Genomic DNA, 21,500 nt, shown 5'->3' with positions numbered 1-21,500 from the left:
AGCAGCTCGGATAGCGGACGGCCTTTGTCAGCGGGTGTCGCAATGGATAGCTGAGCAGGACTCGGCGGACACCGGAACGACTGACGGACGGCACGACTGCTATCTGCTGGGCGAGGAGGGCATCCTGTTAAGGTACATACCCGAGGTGGATGAGGTCGACGGCTCATCCCCGTGCAGAGTCGTGGGGCTACGGAAGTTGCGTAAGTCTTCCATACGCTTACTTTCATGACTCGGCCTTGGCAGGCCACAGCGGCAGCAGGAAAACTTACGAGAAGTTGTGTCGTGTTGAGATATGGGAATGAGGCAGGATGTAAGAAAGTATGTTCGTGCTTGTTCCGTATGTGAGAGAGCAAAACCCTTGGGTGGTTCCCCCCCCCCCCGGCTGCTTAGAGCCAGTCTGATGGGCCTTGAGGCCACGCTGGAATAATCAGTTCAGACCCCTAAGGGGCAACGACCTGTCGGGGACCCCGGTTCTCTTGCGTGGTCACACTCTTCAGGAACGACACCCTGCCGAGCCTCTGCCTTGACAACCGAAGAAATTCAAACTGACGCGTAAATATTACACCGCGTACAGAAAATTGATTGACGACAGCTGTTTCGACAGTTAGTTTTCGCAGAAACACAAACCCATCAATCAAGTGGTTATCTTTTATTTACTGGCTTTGAGCCATCACCTATAGTTTATTCACACAGTAGCCATAACCATTACACACTCCAATCCGGGCAGCCCGTGGCATCTGAAATAAGCAAATAATGAGAGCTGTATGTATCATATTTTTTTAGAACCAGAATGCGTCGAACTCCAGAGCAAGTAGTATGAGACTTAAGACAATATACTGTATGAGAGTTAGTCATTGTAAAAGGCCCTTTGCACTGAAAAATACACGACCACATTATCAATGAGCGCCACACTTGATGCAATAACGTACTAAACAAGTCCAAGGCTCCACGCATCCGGGGACCCTTTTATGCCGCGGTTAACCGTTAACGTGTTACACGCTTGGGGTTCAATTTTCAACGATCTTCTTGCGATCGCATGTGCTCCGGTGGTGAGTGCTCCAGCGAGGCCTTGTCGATGTAGTTGCCTTCAACAACGGCGTGGTGTCAACGAATTGTAAGTATACTTTTGTTGGTGTGTTATCCGGAATCGAGAGTGAAGCTTGCTGTTGGGACGTTGGGAAGTTCGAAGACCGTGGGGAGGAGAAATTCATAATGGCTGCCAATGAACCTATTGCTCTTGAATGATTCTCAGCACCGATTGTTTTTTTCATATGTCCCAACCCTTGTCCTAAAAGATACCTTCGGTTTCTCCCATCGAGAACAGCTTGCCTGGCAGAGAATACCACCGGTGCTACCAATGGGGGTACTATGAAAGACGTGGAGAACGCAGCCATGTCTTGGCTTCGTCATTCACCACAGGCAGCCGAGAGGCAGCAAATCAAGGAGCAGAGAAGCCATGGGATTGCCATGGGAGCGACAGCACACGAGGCTTTCATTACCACACTTCCAAAACGGGCTGCAATTTTCGTACCTGAAGCATCATGTGTGCTTCAATATGTGGCTACCTACACTTTTTACATTTTACAAGTCAGTATTTTTGGACCTTTCATGTGTTGTACATGCTGATAAGTGCACAATGCTCGGAACTTCGATACATTTGAGATGGTCTCCTTGTCTTATTTGAACATGCCATCGAAAAAGCACCATCCTTTATTCACACACTGTTGCGAGAAGAACGACACCTGGTCGCCGCATCTCATCAGCATGCTCAGGCAAAGTAAGAGTCTCGTTTTCATCGGAACTTTTCTTAGTGTTTGAATGCAAGGGTATTATGAAAGGTGGTATTTTACGGTTAATTTTACAGATTCTTCAGTGGGTACTTTGTAGTGTGTTGCAGTCTTTGGTGCCATGATATTTTTATGGTCATTGTTCGGTTTTGTTCAACTCGGATATCACAAAGTTCATGTGACAGAAAAAGGAACACTCTCTAGCCAGGTCTTTCGTAAGGTGATATGCCCAGCGATTAAATTTTAGGTAATCAGGTTATGTTTTAAGCTTTCTCTTATTACTGTGCTATTTGTTTGATAAACATTTTGGAGCATCTCCCTTCCAGCAGCGCAGTCTGTTATTGTAAGGCCATATAGCACATCTGATCTCGTAAGGCATCCCTATGTGCCCTCCTGCTCATATTAAGTTGTTTACGTATATTTATGGTTACATTAGCTGCAGAAGTTATCTATTCCCCTTAACGTGCTCATTGACGTTCCATTTATCATCATGTTCTAAAAATGTGCCAAGTGCATAAGTATATTGTGAGTACGCGTTTTTTGTATTTCGTTGCATGGCAAACTGTGTGACCTGGTTTGTTAGAGTTTATATTTCTAGTTGAATACTTGAAAAGGTACTTGTACAACAACAGGACAAGACAATAGTACAACAGGAAGACCACAACAAAGCTGATATGTGATATACAGTTACTGTGGTTTGCTCTTTATACTGTGATAATTTCATTTAGCCTTATGCCAAGTGCTTCAATTCCGCATGCAAAGGATGTATCTAGAATTACATTTGCGAGTCTCAATAGTAAGAATAAACTAGTTATTTTCTGAACTCGCTGCTTCAAATTTCCAATCGCCGTTGTACAAGCGCATTTAGTATTTAGTGCGTTTTTTTTTTTGTATGGTTGCCAAGCAACGCAGAAAAAGCGAGGGGGTAGGAGAGAAGGAGCGCCCTCCGGGCACATCCCATTTGCGTACCATGCTCATCCCCAAGAAAGCCCCATGGGACTAGCCAGATACGTCCCAGAGGCATGTCTGGGTGTGCCATGGTTACGTGATAGGATTCATTTGATGCTGTATTTTTGACATTCTAGAGATATGATCGTCTTCCCCAAGTGACGTCCTAGAGATGTTTCTCGGACCTGCTTGTGTTATCGAGGGCATTGCTATGACACATGGCGGAAGGCGAGATCACGTACACTTCCATTCAACGGGTGGGTGAGCTCGTAGCACAGTCGGTACAGCGCTCGCTTGGCATGCGTGAGGTTCCAGGATCGATTCCCTACGCGCGGAATGGGTACCGGTGGTGATGGCACTTTGTTATGAAAACTACGAAAACGGAAAGGGCTTTTTCGTAACTAAGACAACAGGTGGCGCCTAAGGGCTAGATGAGGGTTGAATAATACCCCGAGAAAGCATGTCTGACACCTCCTTCTCGATAGTCGTGCGCTCGGACGTAGAAACTCTGTACGGGCGCTGAAGAACGGGAGGGGTAGCGCCGGTGTCGATGCGGTGATGCACACCTTTTGCAGCTCCCAACGGTGTATTGCCAAGGTCAAAGAGGTGGGAATACGTCGTTACCAGTGAAGTGAGGGATACGCGGTCGTCAGAGGAAAGGGTAGATGCAATCATCGTGGTCAGAGCAGTAGAATCAACAGTCGCGTGCAAACATGCGTGCCACTGGGAAACACAGATTTCCATATACACATGCGTGGTAACAGCTGGCACGGAAACATACAGTTTTGGTGTGGTGAGCGAAGACCTGTCATCATTCAGCATTCTCACTGTTGGCTTCCGTCACTATTGAAGAGTGGCTTGACGAGAATGTTCCTGTTGCAGCTAATGATTTACGTGTCACATGGAGCAGCGAGTCATTTTAAAAATCGGCATGAGATCTCCAAATCTAGATTTGCGAGCGCGACATGGCTGTTCACAGGAACAGGACAAAAGTGCGGGTGACAGGATCGCTGAAGTAATCAAGCACCATACCACGACACGCAACTTGCGTTCACCCAAGCAAGATGTCATCCTAGGGTCACAAGATGCTTTAGCGTGCTTGCCGAAACACCTAAAGCGCGTCATTTACTCCATCTACGCGCTGAGGATGTGACTTGTTTTAGAATGCACAAGAAAAAGGAATGGGCAAATGTGTACTGCATCAAAGTGGCATACAAGGTTCGCATGCGTGGCAAAGCAAGACATCGGAAAGTGGAGGCCGAGAAACGTTCATAGCTCGCACAGTGTACAATCAATGCAGAAAAGTGACGTTTTCGTAGAAGGTGAGTGAAATCATTTGTTGCTGTCATTGCAAAATTCGGCTTCCGCAGTCTTGTAAAGATATCGACATAAACTACAACTTCCGATTACACAAAACTGTCCCTTTCCTTGTACGGCATCGACAGGAGGCTCGCAATTCCGCAGTGCCGCCAGCCGGGCTCCGACACGTACGCACGCAGAGTAGGGCCACGTTTTAGCGGTGTAATCGCCAGTGTACTCCTTTAGAAGCGTGATTATTTTACGTCAGATGAAAGGTCAAACATCGGGCCATGTCCTGCCAAAATATAAATGAAATCAAAATGATTTTCGAGTAACAGACGCGCAAAATCCTTGTTTTTTTTAAATATGTCGACACATTTGCTTGTTCCAGCAGATATCTGTAGGAGGCATACGCACGATATATATATCAGATGAAAGAGCATTAACAACTGAGTAAACTAATACCAAATATGGTAATGAGGGACATCTACAGCCAGAGAAATCACGCGTCGAAGTTGAAACAAAACTGCTCGAGAAAACATACTCGCAATTTTTTATAGCACACAGCGTTACACCTGCGCGTCAAAATTCGCGTTCAGGCTGCTGGCCTGTAGGCATACTTAAGCATAAAAAAATTTCACCGCAATATCTTTTAAAACTCACGAGATATGCGCGTGCAAACACGGCAAAACTGAAACACTCGAATTCGGGGCCGGTTTTTCACGATTTTTTTTCCATGATAACTATTCGGTAGAAATTATTCGTTTTACCGCTGTTGCTCATCATGTGCGATGAGCTTCTAAATATAAAAAAAATATATCGAGGAGGCTGATGGGACGTCCCTGCCTGAACTGATGTGAAACCGGCCTACTACTCTTTAGCACTAAACACCTCAAGAGCATACAGTGAGCGCCAAAGTATTTTGTGAGCTGCTATGTGCACACCTGAACCACGCTATACGAACAAAATGTCGTTGACTGCTCAACAATAGAGTTCTCCTTCAACATGACACGTATACTTCTCATGTAACTGCTTCAGCTATTTGCGATCTTCGGTTTGATTGCCATTCCCATCCCCCATATTCGCCTGAGCGTGCACAATCGGACTACGACATACTTGGCCGCCTCAATGAGCATCTTGGCGGCCGTAAGTTTGTATTAGATTGAAGATCTGAAGGAAGCGGCGCATGAATAACAGCGAATCGGCCAAATGACTCCTCTGCTGCAATACAGGTGGTTCCCAAATGATGGCTCAGCTGCATTGAAAAACCGTGGGCTGCGTTGCAAAATGATACATTGTTTCTATGATTCTGGATTTCGGAACAATTTTAAAAAACTACGGGAAAACATACGCCGCTCAAATTTTCGGCAATTCAAAATCCGGTTTTTAGAGATCCCAGAAGCCACGAATTCGGCAGTCATGGTTTCACTTGGCATGCTGGTAAGGCCTGTGATTCACCACGCTGTTAGTGTCAATGAATGCGGTAGTTGTACTCAACCCCAAGGACATATGCCGTCATTCCAACCAGTTCAGTTGTACGCCTGGGTTTTTCCTGGTGGCTTTGTCCCATTTTCCTTATCCTCCACGTGAATGAAACACTACAATGGAGCGTTCAGAAAGGTTGCTTGATGGCGTAAACAAGCGCGATGGCAGGAAAGCCGAAGCTGTTCGAGGTGTTCAAATCGTCGGGTGATCGCGATGGCGATGTCATTGTCTGCAAGTGCCCTCGCATAACAGTAAGCAACGCAAACGGAAAGGGTGTGCTAAGAATTGCCGAGCACCTCAGCTCTCGGGACCACATTCAACTGAACAAGCCACGGGTAGACACGTGCAAGTAATTCCTTGTCCAACGCACATTATTTTTGTAATCATCTCATTTTGTATGTAATGTAAGATTTTTACTTTGTATCGCGAGAGAGCACGTGGTTCGTCAGTGGTCACATGCAATACTAACACCAATGGTCCGTTGCAGGTGATTACCAACAGCAGGCGTCCCTGGCGGACTGTATCATTGGTGAACGCAAACTGAAAGACGACGCTGATGTCATCGTACACCAGTTCTGCCGCGCTCTTTAATGTACCACTCATTCACATACGTCGCAAATTTTTCTCTGAATTTCTGATATTCACTCAGCCCTGAATATAAACTTCGAAAATCTCAAATTCCCCTGAGAAGAATAATGTCCGAATTTGCACAAAATTAAACTCTGAAGACCCAGAACCCTTATTATTTCCCACATTATTCTTTTTTTTTTATCGTTCGTCAATGAATTATTCAATGTTTCATGTAGAACCACTCTCGTTACGCCTGGTGTCTGGATGAATGAGTGAGAAAGATGTATTAGAGAATAGGAATAGCGTGATCGGTTGCCCGTTCCCCTTGTACTTGAGGTACCCTAAGCTCAGGAGCGAGTCCAGCCTGCCTGGTCTAACAGTAGCATCCCTGATCGGAAATAACGAGGCTAGGTTCGAGCTCTGGCGTTAGAGCCTTCTTCGTGAGTTGCTTGATTTCATTCATGATGAACCTCGTCTTCAGTACTGATGGAGCGCCTACTTCGCTCTACGATAGCTAACTGGTCCTGCCGAAGATCTCCGATCGGGAGATCTTGGAGCTGTGGGGTGTTTCGCGAACATTTACCAGTGTGCGGTGCCAGAAAGAAGAAATACAACTTTGATGTGTTTCTGGAATATAGGCCAAATATGGTCGGTACTTCTTCGTAAATATCTCCTATGTCTTCCTGCTTACCTTCAGCCGATGTCGTACACCAATTCACAGGGAAACTTTTTACGGTGATTGCATTTTTGAAAATCTAGGTGCAGAGACACCACCTCCGCAGTAATATTACCCAACAGCACTGGAAAACGGGTCAAGGAGTAAATTTGAGTAAATAGCTAAATTAATAAAAATAATATTAACAAAACTAAATGAAATAAATAAACATTAGTCACAACGTCGGTTTGAAGTCGTCGAATAAAAGTATATCTTACAACGCCTTGAACAGATCAGTCGTCCTTACCAGGCACTTTATTCCGTCCGGACGGTTAGTCTGGCTCCTATCGCTGCCGCAGTAATGTTTGCAGCCGAAAAGTCCGTGCTCGTTCTGTTTACAACAGAAAGAAGGGTCGTGGGTGAGGAATGATCAGACTACTGCACTTGGGAGCATACTGAAATTACAAGGCTAACTGAGATTGAGAATGATTATCGCACGTATTTTCTACTATCTTTCTGCTCGGCATCTCTGAAATACTCGTATGCCTGTGGTACTGAAAGTCATTAAGAAATATGTACCTAGCAGGACAGAGCATAGCGGTGACATACGTGGATATACGGGCGATATGCGACGGAATATAGAATAAAAAGAATAAATAGAATTAGATTTAATGTGGTAAGGCCACAGCCGCCCGATGCGATCTTCCCCTGAGGGCACGACTACGTGAAACCACCCACTAGACGCCTCTGTAAACAAACTAAAATAAAATCCTCGCATGTAGTTCCGAGATCACTTGATTACCTCAGGATCACTGATCACAAGATCTCTGGACTCTCGTCTTTTGGTTCAACCTAGTCTCTGAACCTAAGTGCAAAGTTGAGGTAGTTCATAAAACGCTGAAGGTATGGAGACCAATGACAAGTTAGCAAGATAATATTTGAAAAAATAAAATAAAAATGAGGCGGTTGAGAGCACATGTTTCATATACAAAACAAAAGTTTCGTACAGCACCTGAAGAAGTACAGTCTGCTCTACAAGAATATTGTTTTGTATACTGTCAACTGCCTTACTTTTATTTTTATCTCGAATAATTGGTATGGCACTAGCTAAGCTTCCGAACTTGCCGTCGTGCGCCTCCACTGGCGAAGGCACACGGGGCAGCTTCCTCACCCGCCCGTCATCGGAATGGTACTGAGGAAGGCATCAAGAATTATGACTAAGGCTGCAATGATCCGTCCGTAAATGACTTCTCATAATGAATTGTGCAATAATTTAATGTCGGTCAGGGAAGCCCACAGAGGATGTATGATATACGATACAGGGTGTTTCACATAAAGTGTTGAAAAATTCTAACTGGCGACGTGCTCGCCGAAGGGTTGTGGGAATTTGGGCAATTATCTGCTGGGAACATTTGCCGCGATTTAGGAAGGCTTTGGACAATTCTTACTTGAGGGAAATTTATTTTTTACGTTGAAATATGCAAAGAAAACCTCACTTCTATTGCTCAAATATGAAGTGCTCCACGGAAAACCACAGGCCCAACAAAAACTATGCAGTGTATTGCAACAGAAATAGTAATTCAAATAAGTAGGAAAAAAATTAGTAAAAATTCCGGTTTAGCCCCGCGTGTTTGGTTTTCGTAAAGAGCGCAGGCAAGGCGCGGGGAGAGGAGAAAGTGTTCCCACCTCTTGCTTTATTTTTTCCCGACATCTTGGATCTTGATGCTGATGACAACCGCCTTATCGCAAAGAAGGCAAAAGAAATGAGGGCGGGTATACTTCCTTCTCTAGACGCACATTTCGCGCGCGCTGCTTTGCGAAAATCAGGCAGGCGGGGCTAAAGCGCACTTTTTTTCTAATATTTTTTTCGACTATTTCTGTTCCTATACTGTGCATAGTTTTTGTTGAGTCTGCCATTATCCGTGGAGGACTTCATATTTCTCTAAAGAAAAAGTGAGGTTTGCTTGGCAATTTTCAAAGTTAAATTGAAAAATATAAATTTCCCACAATTAAAAGAAGTCTAAAGCTTTCCTCAATGCTAGCAAAAGTTTGCAGACGGTAATTGCCGAGAGTCTAATCTTCCGACGTGTACGTCCCCAGTCCCGTTATAATTATTTATTCCGTTATAATTTTTTATCACTTTAGTTGAAACACATTGTATATTTCAACCGATGACCAAAGAAGATGGTTTCAATGAACCGAGTGTCATGGTAGCCCATGACAGCGGTGCAACAACACTTTCAGTGATCCAATGATCATGATTCATCGCAGTAAGAGCGCTGTGTACTAACGGTCCCTGAGATGTGTCGTGTAGGTATCTTGAACTATTGAACTATTATGCACTTTGAAAACAATTTCAATACAATACTTACGTATAAATAGTCATAGCCTACCCCGCAACGTGAAGTTGTTTCCAGCTCTGCCAAATACATAGAAAAAAAAAATGGAGTAGGGATGCAGAAGACTACATGGATCCAACGGTAACATTTGAGCCTTTTGATAACGTGTGGCGAATATAGCTTTTTGTGAAGTGGTATATCTACGAAATCGTAAGGGCTCTCGGATTCCGTATCATTGGCAGTAAATCAGATATCACCAAAGCGATGTCAGCCACTTCAAAGGAATCAGGCGATTGGCTTATCATGTTTTCTGAAATGTTTCCATGAAACTTGTTCTTCATAAAACTCTCTAACAGGGAGTAATAGTAGACTGTTGATTATTTCACCATGAAGTTCTCGTATCTACCGGAACGAATGATTGCGTGCATGACTCAGAGTCTTATCTATGACGTGCGATAGACACGGTACTTAGGAAGCCACGTTGTCGACGGTCTAGTAACACTGAGTAATACCCCTGTCACACGGGCATTTTCGATCCTGCTCGACCGAACCTGCTTGAAGCCAATGCAGATCGGATGGTGCTACACGGCCGCTTCCAAGCAGGATCGAACTTTGATCCTGCTTGACTCAAGACAGTTCCCATAACAGGATTGAGAATTTCAAGACGGCTCGACGACCGCCATTTGCATCCTCGACCCCGGTAAACTGTCATAACTTAAGACGGACATGCGCGCGAGGCTACAAATGATGCTTACATCGGTATACGATAAATTACCACTAATATCGCTGTTATATAGGAAACGCGAAATTAATGAGTTCCGTTTATTCATTTGCACAGGTCAACCATTCAATGCGCATTGAAAGTGGCCGTGTAGCAGCGTCAAAACTCGAGCGTGCTCGGGAAGTTCGATACAGATCGGATTCGAGAAGGATCGAAATGCCCGTGTGACAGGGGTATAATATTCGCTCCTCCCAGGCCCCAGCCCATCGCATTTGCACATCAGACTGATTGCCCTTGGAATGCCTTTAGGTCTGCAAATCTAAAGTCGTTTCAATGTCGTGTAAGGACTTCAGCATTAGAGACCAATATTGTCTTGCGTTCGTAACTTTCTAGTTGATTGATGGCGTTTTATTTTCAGGTTTCTTGTCGGGGGGGGGGGGGGGGGGGGGGGTTCGTGCGTGCGTCCAGGGAACTGTGGCAGCACTTGTCGCCATTTGTTTCCAGGTCTGCATTACAACCGGCATAGTGTTTTATCTGGTCTGCACATGTTCTCCAATGCTTTTTTTTCTAACACTTCCAGCGCGGCCATAATTTTTGCGCTACATTCGCAACATAGTCCATAAGAACTGTCATGACAATCACATCAATGCAGTCGAAGTTCTCGTGCAAGCTTACCCTTTCCCTTGCTGAATTGCTCATAGTCTGGCTTTTGATAACATTCTCCTCCGAAGCATATGCCGTAAGAAGGAGGGTCGAATATCTGTAAAATTATAGTACTCTCAATATTGTATGACACAACATGATGGTATGATTTAACGCTTTGGACGTTAGTCATGCTCCAAGTACAATCACTCCTTCAAAACTTGCGCAGCCGTGCTGTGTGCCTTGGTACTGTCCGGTCAGTAATTACAGTATCCCGTCAGTATCCCGTCAGTAATTCCCGTAATTCCAGTAATCAATCCCGTCAGTAATTACACCATAAACGAAAGGTCCGCCAAGTAGGACCACACCTTTACTTGGACGTAGTTCATTGCCCTAAAGTTGTCGCGGAATATTGGGCTCTTTCTTGTTCCAGGGTAAGGAACTTCGACGGTGGACCGACGTGTGCAAAGGGACACCAGCGAAAGTAGGGCATGTGAAATACTAGCGAAGGTACACTTGGCTTGGTGGACCGTCATTAGAGAGTTTTAGTGGATCGTACGCTATTGCTTTGCGTACGCTATAAGATAACGTTGCCATCATTGCGCATGCGTAGTGGTAGCGTACCAAAGCGCGCCTTGCGAGCGTACGCTATTTTTCACAAATAACGAGCGTACGGTAGAAGCGTACCGCGGAAGCGTCTCGCGGTGTTGCGACTTGTTCGAGATTTTAAAAAATGGCGGCAACGCAGCACCCACGAAAGCGCTTCAATGCAGGCGACGACATTTGTCTGTTGCGTGAAGTGACTGCGTTGAATCCTTTCGAAAATTGTGCCAGGTGGCTGGACGTTACGAATAACATACGAGCGTCCACCCAGAAAGATTTCAGCACCCGCGCTGTTCGAGAGAGATTGGACCTCCTCCTCGGATACTTCATCAGGCAAGACAGAATAAATCTAAGAAAGTAAGTTTCAGTGCTTGTTTTTCTTCTAGTACGACTGTGCGGGAAGGATATGTGTCACTGTTTTCTGTCCCGCTAGATCTGGAACCGAGGAGCAGTACACAGAAAGGGAACAGCTACTTCAAGAAGTTGTTGATTTGGGCAAAGAGTTCGGACATCAAATCAAGAAGTCAAGAAGTGGTCTATGCAGCGCGCCCGTCTCACATGTGGCTAAGCCGCGAAGAGCTGTAGCTGCACAGAGGCAAATCGCTGTCGCAGCTCGTGACCGTGCTGCTCTGGACGCTGCAGTGTATGATGTGAGCCCTACGGACCCCTGCAACCGAAGCACTGCGTCTGTGGTGCAAGGACAGGAAGAGGAAATTGAAATGTCCCTTCCCAGTGCTGAATGCAAGTCTTTGCGGTTGAATGTTTGCTGCATGATGACATACTTCTCTTCCTCTGTGGCTCTTTCTTTTACATAACGTGTGTTCAAAAATGGTGATTCCTCCCCTCTGATTGCGATGCTTACTTAGAACGCTTGCGTATTGTTTGTATTTACTGTTTTACTTACTCACTTACCTGTACTGCATCACTGACCACTTCCAGGTGCAAGCAGTGGAAGCAGCACTCCTGCTACCTTTCTACTGGCTCAAATCAGTGCTGGGGTAGCCACAATGCCTCAACAAAGAGGCAACAGCACAGTGGAGGATACGGTTGCTGCGGCTGACATTTATGTAGGGCCATCATCTGAAAATGGGGCAGAAGCTGCCAGCTCCACACATACACCACCCGCCCAAGGGTGCTCAAGTTACAGAATGCTGCAGAGCCGAGGTTAGTAGCCATGAAAACTTGACAATGATATGGTTTGAAAAGCAGTTCAAATTGCAGCTTGTACTGCCTAGTCATGTCTCAGTTCATTTTAGGCATGTGACTACTGCAGTTACACTGAATTACATTGGAGATGTTCCTAGAGTGATTGTTTTACTGTGTGATATGGTTACAAAAGCATCACCAATTCTTCAGCATGCTTGTATTTGTTACAAATTTTGTAAAGTTTATGATGTGCTGTGAATGAAGACAATTATATCAGCAACCTTGTTTTATTCAGCTCCCAGTGTTTCTGGGCAAAAACAGAAGTAATAACACTCATCATGACGATTACATACTTCTCACGCAGTTCATACAGAAACACAGGTGTGATACTTTCAGTTATCTTTGTGTATCTAAGTCATGTTATGTCCACACACTATATAGGAAAACGCAGGGCAGATCTGATGAACCGTGAATTTCTTGAAAGACGTGCCGAGAGAGAGGCAGAAATTGAAGAAAAAAGAATATCCTTGGAGAACAGGCGTCTGGACCTTGAGGAAGCGAGGTTCCAGTTGGAACGTGAAAAGTACATGGAGGAATCACGTGCACGGCTACTGCAACTCGACCACCAGCAAGCCCTCCTTGAAGTTGTCAAATCCATGTTAGCTAACAGCCGACAGGATTTGTGATACGTTAGAAAAGTAATAAAATGGAGCTTCAATAAGCATAGTTTCCAGGTTCTTGACAAAGCTACCCAGCATTTAAAAGGGTCGGAACACTTTAACAGATTTTGTTCAATACACCATGCACAGCACGTGCTGTGATGTCAAAGCCAGTTGAGTTTTAGCATTCGTGGTGCTAATTTTTGATGATGGAAATTGATGTGTTGAGGCTGGAACACATAGAAAGGACAAATACAAACAAAGCCTCAAGTGCCTAAGAAATGAATGATGGAAAAAGGAAGTCACTGAAAAGGTTAGCCAGCTGTAGGACTGGAACCGACATCTTCTGAATTACCAGTCCAGGGCTCTTACCAATTGAGCTAAGGTAACACGCCTCGCCTGGGAAGTTGCGTGTCCTTGGAAGTCACTGGGGAGGTGTGCTAGCTTAGCTCAATTGGTAAGAGCCCTGGATCCGTAATACAGATGATGTGGGTTCACGTCCTACAGCTGGCTAACCTTTTCAGTGACTTCCTTCTTTCATCATCAATTTTCTATGCTTGTATTACTTCTTTCCTGTAAATCTTAGAATGCCATTTCACATCTGCACAGAATTGTCCTTTACGTTTAACCTCAGATGGCTTGTTACAACCCCTTTAAAGTGTCCAGAGTCACTACATCTTGGTAGTGGCAGCATATATGTTACAGAAAAACTAATACTTTTCACCTCACCAGTTACTGATACAAGATGACTGAATTCCCCCTCTTTCTCATCTTGCCTCTAGAGGCCTGATTCTCTATCATGGTACAATGAAATGAAATCGAGGTCGCTTTCACTCGTCTTTTCGGTATTCACTAAGCAGTGGTGGGAAGGGGACGCAGGTAGCCTTCAAGCGCAGGCACCTCAAGATTAAAAAAGTCTGTTACCTGACTACCATAGAGGCAAGTGTGACAATTAGCAAATATTGTCGCAACTCTGTAAAGCTGACCTACATTCTGGAGCATAAGCTTCTGATTTTTTTTGAAGTCCACAAACGCAAACTCCCGTACTGTTTTCCCAAATCCCCATTCGACTGCTTGCCTCACAGTGCTCATCTTTTTGTTGAACTCCATTTCATAGTCCTTCAGATGGGATCCAGCATATGGAGTCATTAGCAGGGGACACAGTGGATAAGCAGGGTCCCCGTAGATGACAAATTCATGACCTTGCACCAGTTCTTGAAGGTTCTCGTACAGATGGGATTCTCGCAGAATTCCTGAAAGCCATTAAAGCACAAACAATTTACTCAAACTGTATAAAAACTCCATTGAAGTACTGAATTGCATGAATAGCATTCTTGTCACCGTAAATAGCAGATAAATTGTTGTGCGGTAAGCAGGAGAACTAAATGACACAATAAGACAATGTTTTTGTGTCGTATTCGAATAATTTTTTTCGTACCTGCATCGTGCCTGTGCCCCTGGTAAGGGCCATCAAGTTCGCATGTTATGCCATTTGCAGCAGCCACAGCCTGGAACTTTATGGCATGAAGACGCTTGTGGCCGGAGTAATACACCTTCTGGTTAAGGGAGGGTCGGCAGATGGCACGCGCCGTCCCATCCACAAAACCCCAACAGTTTCTCAATGGGGCCCCTTTAGCGTGCACAGCCTGAAATTCGGGAAGAGTGTACAACGAGGACACCATAATATATAGAATAGCATACACACAGCTTAACTGGTGGAGACTGGACAAGATTGACGATTAAGAATACCTGAGTTTGGATAACACACAGACAACACAGTCTGTCCATGAAGGCAACATTTCCTTGAGTTCGAGGTACAAAGAATACAGAAAGACAGACACTACAGAAGCGAGACACTGAGCCCCGTTTGTATAGTGTCTGCCTTTCTGTATTCTTTGTACCTTAAACTCAAGGAAATGTTGCCTTCATCAAATGCTCACCAGCTCGCTTGCATTGTTCTGATCTGTTTGTACACAAAGTCAGTGGTTAGCTGTCGTCATTGTCGTACTTTGTGTGTTGTGTGTGCCAGTAGTTTATTCACAACCGCAAGCTTGGGGGGGGGGGCAAAAAAAGAAGACTGTGTAGTTATATGTAACAGTGAGACACAGGACAAAAAATGGGGATGCTGTCAAACCATTGGGGGGATTGGGGGTCTGTATACATGCGATGTGCTGGATACATGTGTGGTACACTGGTGTGCTGCCCAAACTCAGGCATTGCTTATCATAGGTATGTGTATACGATACATACCTCAGCAAACAACTCAAGGGTGTCCAACGTGAGCCAGGTGTGGTTGTTTAGGTTGTCTAACAGGTGTCCAAACGTTCCGTCTATATGGGCGAACACATGCTTGAGTACACTTGAAAGTGTCGATGTGTGGTGTCCGAAGATTGTTTCTAGGTCACATAACCTGTTTGGATACGCCAGGCGCCGTAAACTCATCAGTAGCGCATCTGTTCCGGCCACCACCACACCCTGGTCGGAGGTGATTGTTGTCGGCATCCGAAGTGCAGACACGAGCAGTCCAAGATGTTCCTTCTCAAACCGAAAGTACGTACGGAACACTTGTCCGTGGAGAGATTCTATGTTCAAACGACCACGCTCAGAGGTACAACGCGGTAGATCACTACTACTTACAATGCAATACAAGTCCTCTATTTCTCGCCAGCTGAGAGAAGAGAGGTACAACGGGTCAGTAAGCAGGCTCATTCAAAACAAACACAACCACAACACAAGCTCCTTGGACGGCGAGACGCAGCCAACGCGGTACACGCCACATTGCGCCCTGCACATGCGCACTGCAACAGGGACAAAGAGCCGGCTAGCGTCGACTACTTCTTGGGCTTCAGCGGCTCACTCGTGAAGATCGCAAACACGACCTACTACTATACTAGAGACCTGGACGTCCGCAATGCTCCCAGCACCGGGGTAGTAGTTCTGGCAATCGCCGCTTGGCTATGGGATTTGGCGCTAGCTCGCACTATTTGTTACCACGTGACTTGTCGAAACCGCGGCGATGTATGGTAGGCTATGTTAACAACGACGAAGCAGCATACGAGAGAGAATAGCGCGTGCTTAGCAACAGCCTGTGTATCCCTAGCAGACTAAAGACGGTGGCAAGGGTGATTCCCTCTCCCCAATAATGCTATGTGGCGCTTGCAGCGGTAAGTAACGTAACTAACCCATGACCCGTCTCTCCCATAGGGGAGCGCCAGCTGTCCAGGTCTCTAGTATAGAGTAGGTCGTGATCGCAAAGTAACGCTTACTAAGTGCACAGAATAGCATCAAACACCATAAAAATAAATTCATATTTCTCGTTTAATGGCGTTTCGTCAGTTGTAGTTATATTTGAGTTGTGTTTGTCGTGCGGCTCAGTTGCAGCCGACCGCTTGGTGACTCTTGCGTCGAAAGTACCTTGCGGATGGGAGTACGGTTTACTATAACGTATTTCTGCTCCGTCCGTAGCACAGAGCATACCGTACTGTCGTAGTGTACGCAAAACCACAGCGTACGATCCACTAAAACTCTCTATTGCCCTACCACACACAGAGAGCCCTCTCTATTTAATATCTAGGAAACATTTGATATTTTCCTTTGCGGTAGGGCTAATCATCGTGTGCCTATTATATGTTTTTGCTATGACTGAGTAATATCCACAATTTAGCCTTCAGTGTCTTCAGCTTGGAATTTCCTCTATCCGCACCAGCGTGACCAAGTTCACGCCTACAATGAGAAGCATTAGCGTCTGTTACTGTTTTTAACAGCAACCAGCAAATATTCAAACTGTCTAGTCTTCTCAGTCTTCCTTCCGGTTCCCTAGCAACCGATTCAAGAAATGATTTGTATTGCCGTTCTGGTGGAAACCAGAAACGTATCAGAGAACGGAACGTTTAGCGGTACGCAAAATATGGAAGAAGCTCAGAAGCTATTTGTTAATTCTGTTTGACGCTCCGAATGAATTGTGGCTATCAGGAGCATACAGACATAGGCAACTGTGCCTAAATTCGTCTGGAAAGTCTACCGGAAAGCCCAGCGTGAAGCCAGAAAAAAAAAAGAAAACTCACACAGCACAGATGGTACCGGATTTGGATCTGCATCACGTCCCGATCTCGGTGTGGAAGGCCGTCCTAACCACAACGCCATGCGAGCTGGTAAATTCGAACCGCTGTACTCCATGGCTGAAAGGAATAAGCTTCGTCCTCTGGGGGGCTTTGTTGGAGTGGTGACGTTGGTTATTGTTGAGTACGTGTTTCCTGTCGCTGTCTGGGTTTTTCGATGAGTGCTATACTTCTATCTTTCATGTTCTTAGGCACTTTGAAGAAAATGGTTAAAAATTGGGCTGTTCGGTACAGCATACTTTAAAAGCGATAAAAACCCCCGTGCCGGGGAACAAGTCAACAGACGACACAACACACAGGCACAGACTGACGAACAAGGATTTATTATCAAACTTGGTTTATATCCTCTAACCTAACCAACAACGCCCTCTTCAGCAAGTTCCCAGTACACCCCCAGCATGCCTAGTGACTTTATCTTTATCAAAAGTATAAGACTTATCTTGCGTCCCTCCTGTTTGAATCTTCCAAAAACTTCTCGACTGGAGCTCCTGGCAAAAGGACCCAAGTACACCCCCTCTTCCATAACATCGAAGGACACTTTAATTGATATGGTCCACCAGGTTAGTAAGAATGTGAAAGAAGATGATAGGAGCCATTTCATTGATGAAGCTATAGTAGCTGTCTCTGGGTGTGAAGATAAGATGAAGAAGAAAAAGAAAATTGACAAATCCACTACCAATGTGGTTAAGGATTTAAGGAAGAACAACTGCGTCCTTTTGGAAGTCGACAAAGTTAGTTCCTTTGTTATTTTGGGGGTTGAAGAGTACAAAAATAAGCAGATGGAAGCCATTGCCAAGGATTTCGTGAGTGTTAAGGGCAGACCTAGTAGGAACCTAAATACAAAAGCCAGACAATGGTTCATAGATAATAATTTAGACAAAGTGGCTGGTTTGATAAAAAAAGCACAAAGCCAGTATCTTGAGGCTTTTCATACCGTAAAATTACACAAAAAGGGCTTTCCCTTTCGTACTATAATTTGTGAAAAGAATACCTGGCAGGGTGTAGTTAGCAGATTTTTACAGGATAACCTTAAACTTTTGACTGTTGATGATCCTTTCCGGGTAAAAAATGCCTGTGAAGTTGTGGATTTTTTAAAAACTATAGAGAATCAAGAAGTTAAATTCTTTTCTTTAGATGTTGTTGATTTGTATTATAGTCTGCCTAAAAAGATAATGTTTGAAGTCGTTGAAGAGGCTATTGAATTGTTCGGAGGTGTAAAATTCCAAAATTCCTCTGGTTGCTCTGTACAACAGTTCTTACAGTTACTTAGTATGTACTTAGAATCAACCTTGGTGGAGGTAGACGGAAAGGTTTACAGACAGAGGACAGGAGTTTGTATAGGCTCAAGTATTGCGCCCATTATTAGCGACTTGGTTATGGCAAAAATTGATAGGAAGGTTATGGGTAGCTGCAGAGAATTAGGCATGTTAACTATCATGAGATATGTGGATGATTTTCTCTTATGTGCCCCAAATGAAGTCAGGGAGGTTGAGGTCAAGGAAATTTTTGAAAAAAGTGGGGAAGGTTTGAAGTTTACCCTGGAGACACAGGAACAGGGGAGGTTGCAATTTCTTGACCTTGCTATCTTTGCGCATGCTACAGGTGTTTGTTGGCAATACAAACAAAGATGTAAAAAGCCTTTAACCCCGTATGGGTCCTGTATTTCAAAGACCGTAAAAAACGGTGTAGCTAGATGCGTCATTAATAACGCTCTGAGCAGGTGCTGCATCCACTTGCTGAAAGCTGGTTGTATAGAGCAAATTCAGAGGTTAGAAGAAGCAGGATATCCTGAGAACATCATTAGGGATATCCTAAACAGAATCATCAGAGAAATAAGTAGTGGCAAAAAAACCGAAAGCCCTGAAAGAAGGAACTTTGGGGTAATTACATATACCCATAAAGCCTCTCACAAGATAAAAAAAAGTAGCTAGCAAGTACAATGTTGAAGTAGTCTTTCGTAAAAAACCCGGCTTAAGATCACTGATTAGGAAGGTAAATCAGGAGCAGTTACCTCTGTGCTCTATAAGTCATGAAAATCAGTTTGTGGACTGTATAGTTGGGGTTGTTTATTGCATACCGTTTAGTTGCGGGCGTGAATATATTGGGCAAACATCCCGGTGCATTAATATTAGGTTAAAGGAACATCGTTATTCGGTTAGCAGGGGGTATGGAAACTTGGTTGAGCATTTAAAAAGGTGCCACGGTTGTGTTGCAAAATTCCATGAGACAAAAATTTTATATAAGAGTAATAAGGGCGGTGCTTTATTATATCGTGAAGCTTTAAGTATAAAAAATGCGGGGTCCAGGTGCGTGAGTGTGCCTTCAGTGCTGATAACTGCTCCAGTCGAGAAGTTTTTGGAAGATTCAAACAGGAGGGACGCAAGATAAGTCTTATACTTTTGATAAAGATAAAGTCACTAGGCATGCTGGGGGTGTACTGGGAACTTGCTGAAGAGGGCGTTGTTGGTTAGGTTAGAGGATATAAACCAAGTTTGATAATAAATCCTTGTTCGTCAGTCTGTGCCTGTGTGTTGTGTCGTCTGTTGACTTGTTCCCCGGCACGGGGGTTTTTATCGCTTTTAAAGTATGCACTTTGAAGCTTGTGTTGTGTTTATTAACACAACACAAGGTGTGACTTTTCAATGGCTTAAGATGCTTTACCGAAAGCAACGCTGATGAGCAGGAGACTGTGACGCAGCCGGTGTGACTTAACAAGTGTAAGCTTCCACAAAACTCAAACAGAACTAAAAAGGTATCTGCGCTTGCCTAGCTGTCTCTTGTTTCTGAAACAGTGCGTCAGTACAAGCGCAGACAATTCTCTGCACTTTTACTGTGTAGCACATGGTGGGATAATAGACGCCTAACCCAGGGATAAGTTGTTACTTTAGGGCTAGGTCTAAAAGTAGACATGTATTAGCCTTTTACGGGGTTAAATGTTTAGTCAATGTCTGCAACGAGATGTCTGCTACACCTCTATCGGGTTATACGTTCAGTAGACATTTTAATTTGGAAGTCTACTCGACCTCTACAGTTTTAGATCTTCCTTATACATGTACAAAAAATGGTCCACGAGACACCCCTGAGACGTTCGAAGCTAAAAATCTTTTCGCGTCGTATAGCAGCTCATTTTGAACTGTAGACCCTACTTAAACATTCTCAATGTTGAGATTTTTCTTTTCACATGTAGAGGGGATGGGAGGGGATATGTAGAGGTAAAATACGTGGAAAGGTTTCCAGGTTGGTGAGAGCTACGAGGACCTGCAAGCGCTTTTTGCCTCCAAGGAAATGAGGTGTACTCACTGAGCATTGTGCAAAGCATTGCCGCGGTTCTGGGCATGCGCAGTGACGACCCCTCATTCGTTTGTGGGTCCAGAACCCTTGTGTACGATCTTATTCTAAAAATATCTGTACTCTTCATCTGCTTGATGCGTACTCATCATTCGTTAGCTCAGGCTGAAGGAAGGGCCGGAAGAGAGGGTAGGGCAGCCGCGGATCGTGCCCCGTGACCCGTGCCACTTCAGGGCCCCGCAGGATCCAAGGCCTGTCGTAATCATACAAAGAAGAAATGCTTCAACTGTGTTATCACGACGGTATCGTGAGGAGGAGGCCCAGGCAAGACTCACCCCCGGGGCCCGTAAATTCTCTCGCCGACCCTGGCTGCAGGCAATACACACTGAAATACATGTGTAGCTGGGACACTGGAGTGGTCACAGCCAAAGAGTGGCAGTCAACGTCAAGACGCGGTCAAAGCCTCCAGCATTGTTCTGTCAGGGTCAGGAATCGTAGCAGGGCGCCTGCCGCAGAGGGTTGGGATGCTGGATTGTTCCAGGGTATAAGAAGAACTTTCGGATACTTTTGTATGTGGTTACTATTTCTTATTTGGAATTAACCTTGAAATTGTTCTACTCTGTATGGTTATTTCTGTCTCCTAGCAGCTGCGCTGACCCCACAGGTGATGGAGTCAGCAGACAAGCTCTACCAGAGCATTGTATGAGCTCGATATTTGGCAATCCTCTCTCTCCCCCTCCCTCACCCCATCCCGTGCTTGGGGTCTCAGATAAACCAGTTCCATAATGGAGCTCGTAAATGCGACGCGTAATAGTTGTAGAAGAAACGTTACCTAGAAAGCAAGTGGTTCGGGTAGCATTGCATAAGCGTAAGCAAAAGACCATGTTTTCACACAAAGCGAAGTATCTGTAACAGAAGTGGAGATGAAAGAGACCATTTGGAGCGAAAGACAACATAGCCAGCTACGACAAAAGGGAGAGGGCGCAGACTAACTGGTCTCTCGGGTATTCGTTCCATCATAACTAGCTTGTCAGCCGCTTTTGTGCTCTCCCATTTTTCTAATATAAACAGTGAGCGCAAAGCATATATAAGGGACCGAAGGAAACCGTGACGCTCATGTCAGAGCGTCGCACGTCCAAGTCACGTCTTCGCAATTACGCAGAAGCTCAAAAGAAATGGAGCTGCTGGTGCCGACTAGGGAGACCACATAGCTCCAGAAATCATCCACGTATTTCAAGAA

The 21,500-nt window shown here is 44.8% G+C and overlaps 2 protein-coding genes across 2 annotated transcripts in view; both read right to left on the bottom strand.

The window, feature by feature from the left end:
• Nucleotides 1–634: 634 nt before the first annotated feature.
• LOC135383188 (uncharacterized) overlaps nt 635–21,500 on the bottom strand; it is a 79,632-nt gene continuing 58,766 nt past the window's right edge. The window contains exons 4-7 of the mRNA XM_064612767.1: nt 10,480–10,564; nt 9,117–9,163; nt 7,052–7,135; nt 635–737 (exon numbers count right to left, since the gene is read on the bottom strand). Of these exons, the coding sequence (XP_064468837.1) occupies nt 675–737; nt 7,052–7,135; nt 9,117–9,163; nt 10,480–10,564 (279 nt within the window). The 3' untranslated portion in view covers nt 635–674. The remainder of the gene's footprint in view (nt 738–7,051; nt 7,136–9,116; nt 9,164–10,479; nt 10,565–21,500) is intronic.
• LOC135386405 (uncharacterized) lies at nt 13,707–15,356 on the bottom strand. Its single transcript, XM_064616320.1, has 3 exons — nt 15,105–15,356; nt 14,293–14,500; nt 13,707–14,107 (listed from the first exon to the last, which is right to left on the bottom strand). The coding sequence occupies exons 1-3, from the start codon at nt 15,354–15,356 to the stop codon at nt 13,707–13,709; spliced, it is 861 nt and encodes a 286-aa protein (XP_064472390.1).

This window comes from Ornithodoros turicata, chromosome 2 (assembly GCF_037126465.1).
Source record: "Ornithodoros turicata isolate Travis chromosome 2, ASM3712646v1, whole genome shotgun sequence".
In the NCBI taxonomy this organism is placed as follows: Eukaryota; Metazoa; Arthropoda; class Arachnida; order Ixodida; family Argasidae; genus Ornithodoros; species Ornithodoros turicata.
Note: the sequence above shows the minus strand (reverse complement) of the source record. Positions and strands in the feature narration are given on the sequence as shown.

Coding starts and splice junctions, on each gene's coding strand:
- LOC135386405 (XM_064616320.1), bottom strand. CDS start 15,356: ATGCCGACAACAATCACCTCCGACCAGGGTGTGGTGGTGGCCGGAACA. Junction 14,501..15,104: donor CCCTTGAGTTGTTTGCTGAG/GTATGTATCGTA, acceptor CCCGAATTTCAG/GCTGTGCACGCTAAAGGGGC. Junction 14,108..14,292: donor GGGGCACAGGCACGATGCAG/GTACGAAAAAAA, acceptor AATGGCTTTCAG/GAATTCTGCGAGAATCCCAT.